Source organism: Bactrocera neohumeralis, chromosome 2 (genome assembly GCF_024586455.1).
Source record: "Bactrocera neohumeralis isolate Rockhampton chromosome 2, APGP_CSIRO_Bneo_wtdbg2-racon-allhic-juicebox.fasta_v2, whole genome shotgun sequence".
Taxonomy (NCBI): Eukaryota; Metazoa; Arthropoda; class Insecta; order Diptera; family Tephritidae; genus Bactrocera; species Bactrocera neohumeralis.
In genome coordinates, this window is record NC_065919.1 from 73,672,427 (window position 1) to 73,685,078 (window position 12,652).

At 35.6% G+C, this 12,652-nt stretch overlaps 1 protein-coding gene across 1 annotated transcript in view; it reads right to left on the bottom strand.

Moving 5' to 3' along the window:
- LOC126763714 (uncharacterized) overlaps positions 1-12,652 on the bottom strand; it is a 78,772-nt gene that overhangs the window by 12,002 nt on the left and 54,118 nt on the right. Inside the window, 4 exon segments of the mRNA XM_050481496.1 lie at positions 1,367-2,365; positions 6,199-6,379; positions 6,498-6,660; positions 8,464-9,432. Coding sequence (XP_050337453.1) covers positions 1,367-2,365; positions 6,199-6,379; positions 6,498-6,660; positions 8,464-9,432 — 2,312 coding nt within the window.

Here is a 12,652-nt window from a genome sequence, read left to right on the forward strand (position 1 = left end):
TTCATTAAAAAAAAAACATCTATTTCTCTAATCGCTTTTATTAGCTGCTCTAACTTTGTATTATTACCCTTCAAGTTTATAAAAAAAGCATAAATCACTCAAGTCGAATTAATGTTACTTAATGAGCAAAAATATATTTTATGAGGATCTTCATCTTGATTTTGATCGACAAGTTTGTATAACAGCTATATCCTATATTGGTCCGATATAGACATATTCTTGGGGACGTGCGCAAATTTCAGATCGATACTAGTTTAATCGTTGCATTGGTTAAATCGACTCAGCTTGTCATGCAGATCATTTATGTATATTTGTATTAGTATATTGGGTAGTCGAAAAAGTCATTTCGTGTTTTATCAATAGATATCGTTGCAGTCGTATATCTCCAGTGATACCAATCACATTGCGTCATACCATATAGCGTTGGAAAGGTGAGATCTTAAGCTTTATTTAACCAAAAATTCAGGGAATTTGAAAAAAGTTACAGCTGTTCAAAATTAGTGAAAAAAATAATAATGAAATTCAATATATTTTGAAGTTTTGTATAAAAAAGGGAAGAATGCCACGGAAGCCACCAATGATATTTGTGAAGCTTACAGAGACGATGCTGTATCAGTTCGTGTAGCACCACAATGGTTCGCTCGCTTTCGTTCTGGAATTTTGAAATTTCGATTCACACTGATTTAATAGTGTCTCTAGCGGAAAAACGACAAAAAGTGGCCGACCAAAATGGTAAATATTTGTTTATTTATTTATTATTATAAATATGAAAAAAATAAGTTGAAGTTTGATTTGAAATCCAAAAAGATTTTTTCGACTAGCCATTATATTCTATAGGGTCTCCGACGTTTGCTTCTAGGCGTTACAAACTTCGTAGCAAACTTAATATATGTATGTATATACCCTTGTTCAGTTTCCAGATTCAAATGCATAACAAATTTGGTCATTCGTTTTGAATTTTGTTTAAAAAAGAGCCTATTTTTTTAAAGTTATTTTTTTTTTGTAAAAACTCTAACCATTACAATTTAATTATATTTTGCATCCCTCACTTTAACAAGAAAATAATACAATCAGCAAAAGTTGCATTCAACTGTGCTTAAACTAACTGCTTATGCTAGAAATTGGCTAATACAAAATTTCTACCATATAAAATAACTTTATTACTCTTATTATTGGTCACTTTTCAATTTCCTTAAGAAGATGCAGAAATATGTTATTTAAATACACAATACCACAGCCAACTACACACCACTTGCAACCATTCGGATGCCTACAAATAACTGCTAATAATATATTACTGTAATAAGTACTTGCTCGCAACTGCGCGTTCTGAATTAGCCTCTTCTTTTGTTTTCAACCGCATTACGTTAGAGTAGCAGCCTCTTCCGGAGCTTGAGCCTCTTCGTCATCGAAACTGACATGCACCGAACGTCTACTAGTGCCGGTCGGCGCCGACTCGCCCCGAGCACGCAATGCGGACTGCATTTTTTGACACTTCGTTGTGGACTTTCGTCGTCCGCTCGCACACACATTACTATCATTGCGTTGCACTTCGTTCCCTAGCTTGGCTCTTACACTGCTCTGCAACATCGCCAACATCTCATTGTCCGGGCCGCACGGTATGTGCATTTGTATTTGTATTTGTGTCTTTGTAACGGTGCGCGTACTAGAATTAGTGTTGACCATATCGTCACTATAACGGCGATTAGATTGACGTGAGAGTATACTGGACGTGGTCGCATGGCTGCTGGCGGTATTCGAGGTGTTCGTGTTGGTGTTGGTCGCCAAACCAGTTATGGTGCCGGTACGTGCACGTATGCGTTTATAGCGGCCGCAGGTTATTGATGAGACGGCGCTTTGCCACGTGCTTAAAATGAGTCGCAAAAATCCTTTACGAAACTTGGTCGACATCAGATTGTAGAGAATTGGATTGATGCCCGAGTTCAAGTAGAACATGATGCGGCAGAAATACAATAGACTGTAGTAACGTTCGACGCCAATCTCGAAGAAGGTCTGCTCCGAACTAAGTATGATCCACATGGTGAGCAGGCGAAAGGGCAGCAGGCAAAGGAAAAATGATAAAACGACCGCGCCCAGCATGAGTACGACTTGTTTGCGCGCCTTTAAGCTCAACTCTGGTTTCGACGGTCTCACACGCAACATTGGACCATTGCTAGATATTAGATTCTTTGCTATAATGGCGTACAGTACCATAAGGATCAGTAGGGGTAGTATAAAGAATACGATTATTGTCATCAAAAAGTATCCGACAGTCCAATTGGTGGTCGCTTGCGTCAAACAGACCGCCACCGATGATCCATCAATGTACTCGACGAATTTGTACTCGGCAACCCAAATAATTGGACTAAAAAATATAGCATATTTGCATGTAGTTTCATTGTAGGGTTCAAGGCTAGGCATAAAGTTACGTATGATTAGGTGCCAATACGAAGTGTATTTCTTAACGTTTTTTTATTACTTACTATAACCTATGACTTTAACATATCGGAATTTTCTTATAAGAATTTAGTATACCGACAATGGCTTAACCGCATTCTCTCTCTGATAATGATTACTCGTCGTCGAATAACTATGAGGAGCTACACGTTCCAAGCTAGCTTTATTCTGATTCAACATCTACCTGTCGGAAAATTTTGCTTCTGATATCGTTTCTGATAGATCAAAATGAGTTTAAATTTATGGCCAACGAGATTGATTGTCTTGATAGTCATTATCGACGAAGTATAAAGTTCGACCTTCAGAAAATTTTCTTAGATTTATGTTTTTGAAGGAAACGATGAAATCTATAAAATTTCAAAAAAAAATTAAAAATCTCTTTTCATTACAGAAGATAAGAGAGAGATTCGATATATTTAAACACTTCTCGAAGATTTACTATCAAAACTTATTATTGAATCTAGAAGGTTTTCTGAACCATCAGTAAAGAAAGCGGGAGGAAAACTAATCCAACAAAAAGTTATGTAAAGATACTTTGCCTATGTAACTCATTTCTTCTCAATAATTGATTTAGGAAACAGCTAAAGAGAACCAAATATTTGTACAAGTTCTTTTTCTGACAGTCACAGAGCCGGTAAACCGGACGCGGAAGTGTGCAATTATAGGCCACGTGATAACAACGCCTATTAGAATGGTGATGTGAAGTCAATGGCGACAACAACAGTGGGTGGCAGGAAAGGTCACTGCTCTAAGCCCTTAATAGCACGCGATTACCTCATTTCCATTGTGTGGGTATGTTTAAGAGCGCGGTCTAACGGCGACAAGCGGCCGCATAAATAATACAAATATAATTTAACTACAAATAAAAAGGGTCGCGGTGATAAAAGTGAAGCAAAAAAACAAAAAACTAAAACATAACCTCAACGCCGGCAAAATGATAAAGGACTAAATTGTCTCTTTACTCTTTTTTTGTTCTTGTACAAAGTTGTCTCTACATTTTTTCAATTTTTGTTCCTCGGTGACTTGTAATGGGCACGCGTTGACAGCCGACGGTGATTATGAAAATGGTGACGACTAAAATAATGACAATAGTAAGGGCGATCGGCCGACTTTGACGTGCAAACACAATTTCCATTCAAATATTTTTAAATAGCTACACACATACAAACTTTATTTAGGCACCTTATGTACGCGCTGCTTTGGCTTTGTTGCTTTTTACAAATACATATATACATGTCGGTATGCGTCTTTAAGACTACGCGTTGATGGCTTTTGCTGGGCATGCTAAATGTATGGACGCATAGTAATAAAATCTATATAACCAACAATGGCTGCAAAAATCTTGACAAAGGCATGAAATTAATATTCAAATTACGAGCAATATCAACAAGAATGAATATAAAATAATTTACAATAAAATCTGCATAAAATTTTACAAGCGCGAAACTAGCAAATACATGTAAATTAATATATATACTTGTATGTAAATATATACATACATATATACAAGCTACATTGTACAGTAAGAATTGCATTAAATTGCAAATTTAAACTATTTATGTATAAATGTAAGATATTTAGTATTTGGCAACTACAAAAAGGAGGCTACAGCTGTTACTACGTTCTTATATATAATTGTACATATGTACAAACTTATATTACTAGTTTATTAATACTAGACTTAGCTATACCACAATAATTGAACTTAATTTGGGGGTAATTCATTTAGGAAATCCGTTGTAATTGAGAACTCGAGGGCACGGAGTGCTATCCAAGTCCGCAATTAATAAGGTAAACAATATGTCAGGTTAGGGTGAAACAGTTACCTTGCCGTAATATTCATTAATAATATTATAATTAATCTAATTAGTGCTTACAAGGTTACTAAATGTTTTACTGAACTTTGCTCCTTATTTCTGACGAGCGTTCTTAAAGGATTATATACACTTGGGAAATTCAAAAAATATAATTACTTTCTGCATATAATAGGTAGTCGAAAAAGTCTTTTCGCATTATCTCATTAGATGTCGTTGCAGTCGTATCTCTCTAGTGCAACCAATCAGATTCTGTCATACCATATTGTGTTGAAAAGATGAGATTTAAAGCTTCATTTAACCAAAAAAATAATTAAAAATTCGGAGAATTTGAAAAAAGTTTAAAGCTGTTCAAAAATGAGTGAAAATAATGAAGAAATCCGCTATATTTTGAAATTTTCTGTATACAAAAGGGAAGAATGCTACACAAGCCAACAATGAATTTTGTGAACTTTACGGAGACGATACCGTATCAGTTCGTATATCACAACAATGGTTCGCTCGCTTCCATTCTGGAAATTTCGATGTGAAAGATGCACATCGCTCTGGTCAACCTATCGTTGAATAAGTCAATGAAATTATAGAAAAGATTGACCAGGACCGTCACATAAGCAGCTAAGGCATCGCTAAGGAACTTAACATTCATCATCAAACGGTTTTGAACTATTTAAAATAGGCTGGCTACAAAACGAAGCTCAATGCTTGGGTACCACATAAATTGTCTGTGAAATATTTAATGAACCGAATTAACATCTGCGATTCTTTGCTGAAACGAAATGAAATCGAATCATTTCTGAAGCGAATGGTAACAGAAGACGAAAAGTGGATCAAATACGACAATAATATGCGAAAAAGATCATGGTCCAAGCGTGGTGAAGCTCAACAAATGGTCGCAAAGCCAGGATTGACGCCTCGAAAGGCTATGCTGACTGTTTGGTGGGATTGGAAAGGAATCATCCACTATGAGCTACTCCAGCCTGTCGAACGCTTGATTCACCATTTTACTGTCAACAACTGATGAGATTGAAGCAAGCAATCGAAAAAACACGGCCAGAACTGATCAACAGAAAAGAAATTTTTTCCATCAGGGCAACGTTAGACCACACAAGTCTTTGATGACTCGGCAAAAACTGGGAGAGCTTGGCTGGTAAGTTTTAATGCACCCACCATACAGCCCTGATCTTGCACCATCGGAGTACCATTTGTTTCGGTCAATGCAAAACTCCCTTAATGGAGTAAAGTTGTCTTCAAGAGAACCCTGTGAAAATTACTTGTCGCAGTTTTTCGCCGAGAAACTAGAAAATTTTTACACTGATTGAATAATGTCTCTAGCGGAAAAATGGCAAAAAGTGGGCGACCAAAATGGTACATATTTGGTTCAATAAAGTTCAAAAAAAAAAAGTTGAAGTTTGGTTAAACCTACGAAAAGACTTTTTCGACTACCAATACATATCGAATATATGTACAATTAAAGAAAATTCTCCGGAAACTTAAATTTGATTCGGAAAATAGTTTCGGAGTTATGACCGTAGATTTTATTTTTTTTTCCTTTTTTTCTCGAATTTTTCGCAGTCGGTGAAGTAACTTTCACTGAAACTTTTGAGCTTTGAATTGAATTGAAAATTTCACACGACATTCTTAGATACGTTTTTCTGTAATTATGGAAGGAATATGATGTTTGGTTTAATTTCTATTATTTAAACAAACGATATTAAAAAAAAAAACAATATTTTTAGAAGCCGCCATTTTGTCTAGAACCAAAATGTTGACTAGTTCTTCGATTGGTATCGTTACTTATCTATAGAAAACAATTTTTCCAATTTCTAGATTTGAGATAATTTTAAGCAATGATACACATTGAATTTTCACGTCAGTTCAATTATTGTGGTAAGGCTTACATGATTTTTCATATTAAAAAAACTCTTACCTGGTAAATACGGCCGCAATTCCCCACGCCAATATGCAAATAAGTATGGCACGCGCCTTGGTGCACACATAACCGGCTTTCAGCGGCTCACATATGGCATAGTAGCGTTCGAATGAGATGGCCAAAATTGTCAGCACGCTGGCGTGTGCGACTGTTAGCTCAACAAATGGCACTGCTTTGCCTGGCGAAGCGGAGGAAGGAGTGTAAATAAACATTTAATTGTAGTAAAACGGTGCATATATACACAAATTATATATCCTTTATATATGTACAAGTGAAATTTAAATTTATTTACATACACATTTCATGGCCCAGCACCCAGGTCTCCGGTGGCGTATTTACCTCGACCAATACGGTTGGCGTGCACACCAGCAGCACCAATAGATCGGCAATGCTGAGATTTGTAAGGAATATATTGGTGGAGTTGCGCATATCTTTGGTTTTCACAATAACAATTGGCACCTAAACGACGTGTGAAGTGACAAGCAAAACGAAAAAGAGCGTGAGTAAAGTCAACTTAACGATTCCGCACTAGATTACTCATACGCAGCGTACAACCCATGTGGGTGCTCGATATTTGAGTAATATTAATGCATACATATAATTATACATTAGTTTGGGCCACGAAAATAATTTAAAAATTTTACTTAGCTTGAAAGTTTGTATTGGTAAAGTATTTTTGGTTAAAATTTTATAGTTGGTGAGTCCTGAAAGCTGTCAAAATCGGGTTTCTTCATAAATTTCTTGCTTCAAGCTAGATTGAATAGTGTTATAAATCATTGAAATGGTAATTTTCATTACTGTAAGCATCTATATTCTAAAGAAGGTATACTAAGTTTGCCAAGAAATTTGTACCACCCAGAAGGAAACATTGATGACTCTATAAAGTATACCATATATAAATAATCGGTGTGACGAGCTGAGTCAATTTAGCTATGTTAGATTAGTCATATTTATCTGAAATTTTGCACAAATCCTTTCCTCTCCAAGATATTGCTCATTTGTCGGAACCGCCGAAATCGGACCACTATAAGATATAGCTGCTATCCAAAGGAATTGATTAAGGGGGTAGTAAGGCTTTTTTTTGCATTTTTATTTTTTTGTTTTATATTAATGTAATGTACAATATCTTAAGATTATTCTGTGAAAATTTGAGAGCAATTAAAGCAAAATTGACGGAGATATACACTTGTAAGTCTCCGGTTTGATTGTGAGCGGCTGTGAAACTTTAAACGTGTTTTTCTCACACTTCACTTTTTCGAAGCCGGTGAACTCTGTAGCTCAAAATCTACTGAACCGATCCTTTTGAAATTTTGCACAGTCTTTCTTTACATAAATTGTGAGGTAACGCTGTTGATGTTTTTTTTTTTAATTTTAACTTATTTTTAAACAACAAAATTTCTGATTTTTTTGGTGAAAAATCAGTATTTTGAGTTCCGAGCGTTGTAAAAAATTGAAAAATCATTAATTAAAAAAAAACTCGACAGCGTTACCTGAGGAAACTTATCAACTAATCAAATCAATTTGGTTTTTTAATTTCAAATGATCCAGTCATGAGTTATGCAGTTCACCGCTAATCAATTTTTTTTGGAAGGTCTGCGAAGATGCTCTGTCAACGGCTCATTTTTTAATATTTTTCTATGAAACTTTCACAGAATATTCTTTAAATATCATATAATTATGCTATAATTATACAAATAAATAAATATTGACTGTATCTTTAAAAAAAATTATTGAAAATATGCTTTTTTCGCTCGAATTAACCTTACTACCCCCTTAAAAACAAATCCTTGTAAGCAAACTTTTTTATTTGACGAGATAATTTTACGAAATTTGGCACAGATTATTATAAAAGAGAGTCCTACAATCTGCGAACGAATTGTTCAGGTCGGAGCAATGTAGCAGATCGCTGTTATATAAACAAAATGAAGTACTCATGTGGAAACCTATTTATTTGACAAAATTTATTCACGAAATTCGGTATAAATTATTGTACAAGAGAATGCTACAATCTACGAACGAATTGTTCAGATCGGACGAATATCAACATTAAGGCATTAAGAAAATCTGATTCACCATTTAATATGCAGCACAAATTAAAGAGTTAGGAAGATAATCCGATTCTGACTTAAAATCATATCAAAAAACAATCTCAAACTACTTGAAGTGGGTTGGGGGATTATTACTGAGTATTTCTCATCACATGAAAACCGACCAACACTAATACTCAAACATGCATATACTTTTGGTGCGGTAAATGCTCACCATAATGTTGCCAATAACACCCAGCGTCATGATTGCTATGCAAAAGCACATGGCTGTGTTGCGTATGTAAGCGGGAATCTGTGGCACTTCGACAATCTCCTGCACGGCGGACACATTGGCAGTGGTGCTGGCGCCATCGAAGAGCAGTGGAGCGGTGGTGTCGCTCGCCACGGTTTCACTGTATTCACTGGCGGTGGCAACAGATTTAACGGTAGTTGTGGTGTCGAAAAGCGTTGCAGTTGGTATGAGCTGAAGCGCGACTGTAGTTTCGATAATGGGTTGTTGTACATGATAAGCATTGCCATTGATATTGTAGTCATCGCTGTGGGGAAGCGTTGCATGGCAGTCAACATTTCGTTGTGTCTTAAGAGCGCAGGGGTCCACGCTGTTGTTGGTGTTCGCACCCGCTTTCCGGTTAGCTAAACTATTAACGACATCGATACCACCGACGGCAACAGCGACTCGCACGTCATTGCCACTTGCAGTGGAAACCTTCGGCAATGCCGCTGCTGCTACGAAACTATTTGACGCAAGACAGCAGAGGAGCAGAACAGCACTGACAAACGCGTGGGTGAAATTAAAAGTTTCACGATTACAGTTTTGGGATTGATTTCGTTTCGCTTTACAACCGCCCAAATGGAATGTATTAACGTAATGGCAGGTTGTTGTTGTTGTTATTGTTTTCGTTGTTGTTGCCGCTGCAGTTGCTGCTTCCACCACCGCTCCTGCTACTGGACCGCGAAACGGTTTCTTTGCTTGAACCGAAATGCTCGTGTCACGTGTCTTCACCCGAATTGATCTCGTCTTTGTTGTTTGCTTAAATGTTATTGTCACCTCTGCAGCCACCGCTGCGTGTGTTGCCAGCGATGCGTGTCCCGTAAAATTCCAATGTGCTGATATGTAAGCCCGTTTGCTCTTGCTGTGTAACCTCGTTGTTGCTGCCGTTGTTGTTGTTGTTTTTTGATGTTGCTGTTAGAAGGGCGCATTGGTAATTAAATACAACGCAACATTATCACATTCACACGACGCAACGTGTGTCTAATGCATTCGCACTTGCGGCCGGAAGCACTTGACTAAACACACACACACGCATGGTGCTGTAGATCGGCGTTTGTGTGTGTGTGTGAACTCCCGCTGTTTGTCCGAATACTATGCAAGTTTTCTGTGGAAAAATTATGTGCTGTCATTCGCTTCGAATTATCGGGAGAGCGTGCAATAATTTCCTCTCATTTCTAATTCATTTGTATTTATTTATGATGAGGTAGAAATGGTGACATTAATGGTCTCCGGCGGTAGGTCTGTTGTGCAGCTAATCAGATTACGCTTACGCATATGTTTTCTGTGGCAATGAATAAATTAATTTATGTCATTCTCTTTGTAGAACTTAATTAGTAGTTCAACATTCCAAAGAACTCAGCGGCCTGCAAGGAGTCAGCAGTTTCCTCGTTAGCTGGAAAGTTGAGTAAACGGAAAGTAATTCTTATTAGAGTACATACTAAATTACACATATAGCAATAAATAATTTTAATTTTCACATAAAATGAAATATGAGTATATATGTATACACCAGGCAATGGTAGGTATACTATATACATACATATGTATGGTATTGATAATTGTTAAGTGACTTTTTATCGTTTTGGAGTATTTGTTATTAACCAATTTATAAAGGAATTTCGCGTCGATTGCATCCAAGAGAAACACGCTTACTATTTTGTTTTAGGATATATCACTTTAGCGAGCAATAAAAGAACAGAAAAGTCGTATGTTCTTTTATTATATAAATAGCTGGGTTTCACTGAACTATCAATGGTTCATGCGCTATCGATAGTTTCTTCTGGATGAATATCGATCGTAAGAGATTCAGTGAGCTCTTTGCTCTCAGTAAGGCCAGCCTCTCCCTGATTGTGGGGGTTTTAACACTGCTCTATAGGCGGTAAGTTTGAGAATCTTACCAGATGCCAACTGCAAAAGCGGTCTATAAGAAGAGGAGGTGGAATCATCTCAGAACTTCCTTTTTGATTGTCCAGCGTCTGTGAGATCAAGCTTAAGGCATGCGGGAGCTCACACTTTCAGATGGTCCACCGAACTGTTGACTTACATATATGTTCGAATTGCAGAGTCCTATTTTCATGGAAGTACAGTACAATGAAAGTACAATCTTTGGATCACCCATTAAACCTAACCTAACCTAATTTCTGTATATTAATATTCGGCGCGTAGAAACTTAGGTTCATATTACATTCCGACTTTATCTTTAATTTCTTAATACCTAAATCATCTATTATAAGGTTAATAGGAAAAAGGCATAATTTTGGTCTGATTCTACGCATTATCAAAGTGTATTGAGGAGAAATTTTATATTCAAAGTTTTGTAAAAGGTGGCCGAAACTTTATAAAATTTTTAAATTTGTGAATTTAAGCAAAAATTGTCATATATTTTAGTGAAGTTGATCCGGCAAACAGTTTCGCCGATTTGAGTGATTTGTTAAAATTTAATTCTTTAAACTAATTTTTCTCAAAACGATGTGTTTCGCATGACCTGCTTAGAATATTTGTCATATAATTACCGAAGGAATCAAATTTTTTATAATAATTTGTCAGAGGGCCTTAATAAATTATTTTAAGAGAAATGGTGTTTTTTGCAAAGCCGTCATTTTATCAAAAATCGAAATTTAAACTAGCCCCTCGAACATTACTTGTATTCATCTAAAGTAATAATCATATTTTTGTGCTTTGGATTTGGGATACTTTAAATATAAAAATATTTCTTACACCATTTCTCGAAAGTCCAACTGAATGTCGGCTATGGTATCACTGAAAATGAATCGTCATTTTTGAAGTTTATAAAATTCTTAAAAATTAAAAAAACGCGTTTTCCTCATTTGCAACTGCTTATAATCCCTTAAAGTGACCGTTGCCACATTTATTGTCCAACTTTTCTAATTTATTCAAATTCCAATAATTTTTATTGTGTTTTAACTTGTGCCATATCTGGCTTAAATATTTAAAATAGTTTGCTTCACTTTTCGTGTTAATTTAGTCTCGCCAAACAATAAGATATCCTCTTACGCTGCATCTAAGTAGATGTGTTTGTATATATTTATATATTCTTAAACAACATACATTTATACATAAGTCTAGCAAAGCTTAATTACTATTATTTCGCATTCATGTCCCATGAGTTATATACCAATTATCCTGATTTTTGGATAGTTTATCTCGGCCAGTAATCGTTAATTGCCACTGGTTTTGTAATAAACAAAGTCACAACCGCAGCAGAATTACTGAATTAAAGTTGCGGTGAAATCAAACGTATTAGGGTGTGATGAATTTATTAACGATGAACTTTTCGGAATCCAATTTCTATTTAGAGTTAAGGTATTTTTTGCTTATAAATATAAAACTCTTAATAATAAAATATAAAATAAATTAAAAAAAACAAAGGTAACCAAAAATATATAGATAGATAATAATAATTTTATGAAAACTTATCTTACTAAATTTTATTTTAAATAAAAGCCAGAGATAATTTTTTCGAAAAGTTCTAGTAGTATATTTTTTAACGTATATGGTACCACCTTAATTATTTTATTTGCGTCTCTCTTATGTGCCCATAAAGAAATCGCCGTACTATAATACTTACGTTTCACATACATATCCAAATACCCTTATCATTACACATACATACACAGGCACACATAACAATATGTATGCATTACATACTTGCTCGTGTGAACAAACAACTCATACATGCTTATATGGACTTAAATACTTATTTTATATATGACAAACACTTGAGCATATCTGCTGCTTCTTCTGCCCGGCACTTGAAGAAATGTATTACAGTTTTTGGAGGAAAAAAGATTTTTATGGCACGATAGTGACAGCGGTAAAGATTGGAGGGAATTTATAGGCGACACCCTATAATAAAATTAACATTGCAATTGCTGGAAGTAGACATATGGGCAAATGTATCCACACGCCACTTTACTCCAAGCACTCGCATGTACACTTGCATCTACAAATATATTTTCACATCCAATCAAACATATCTAATCAATTTATCGCTCCATAATAGTCCCATCAGGATTTTATTTTCACGCATTCACACGTTCATTGACAATTGGGATCTCTGAAATTTCACACCAGTAAACAAAGACAGAATTTTGTGGTTATTTTTTGTTCT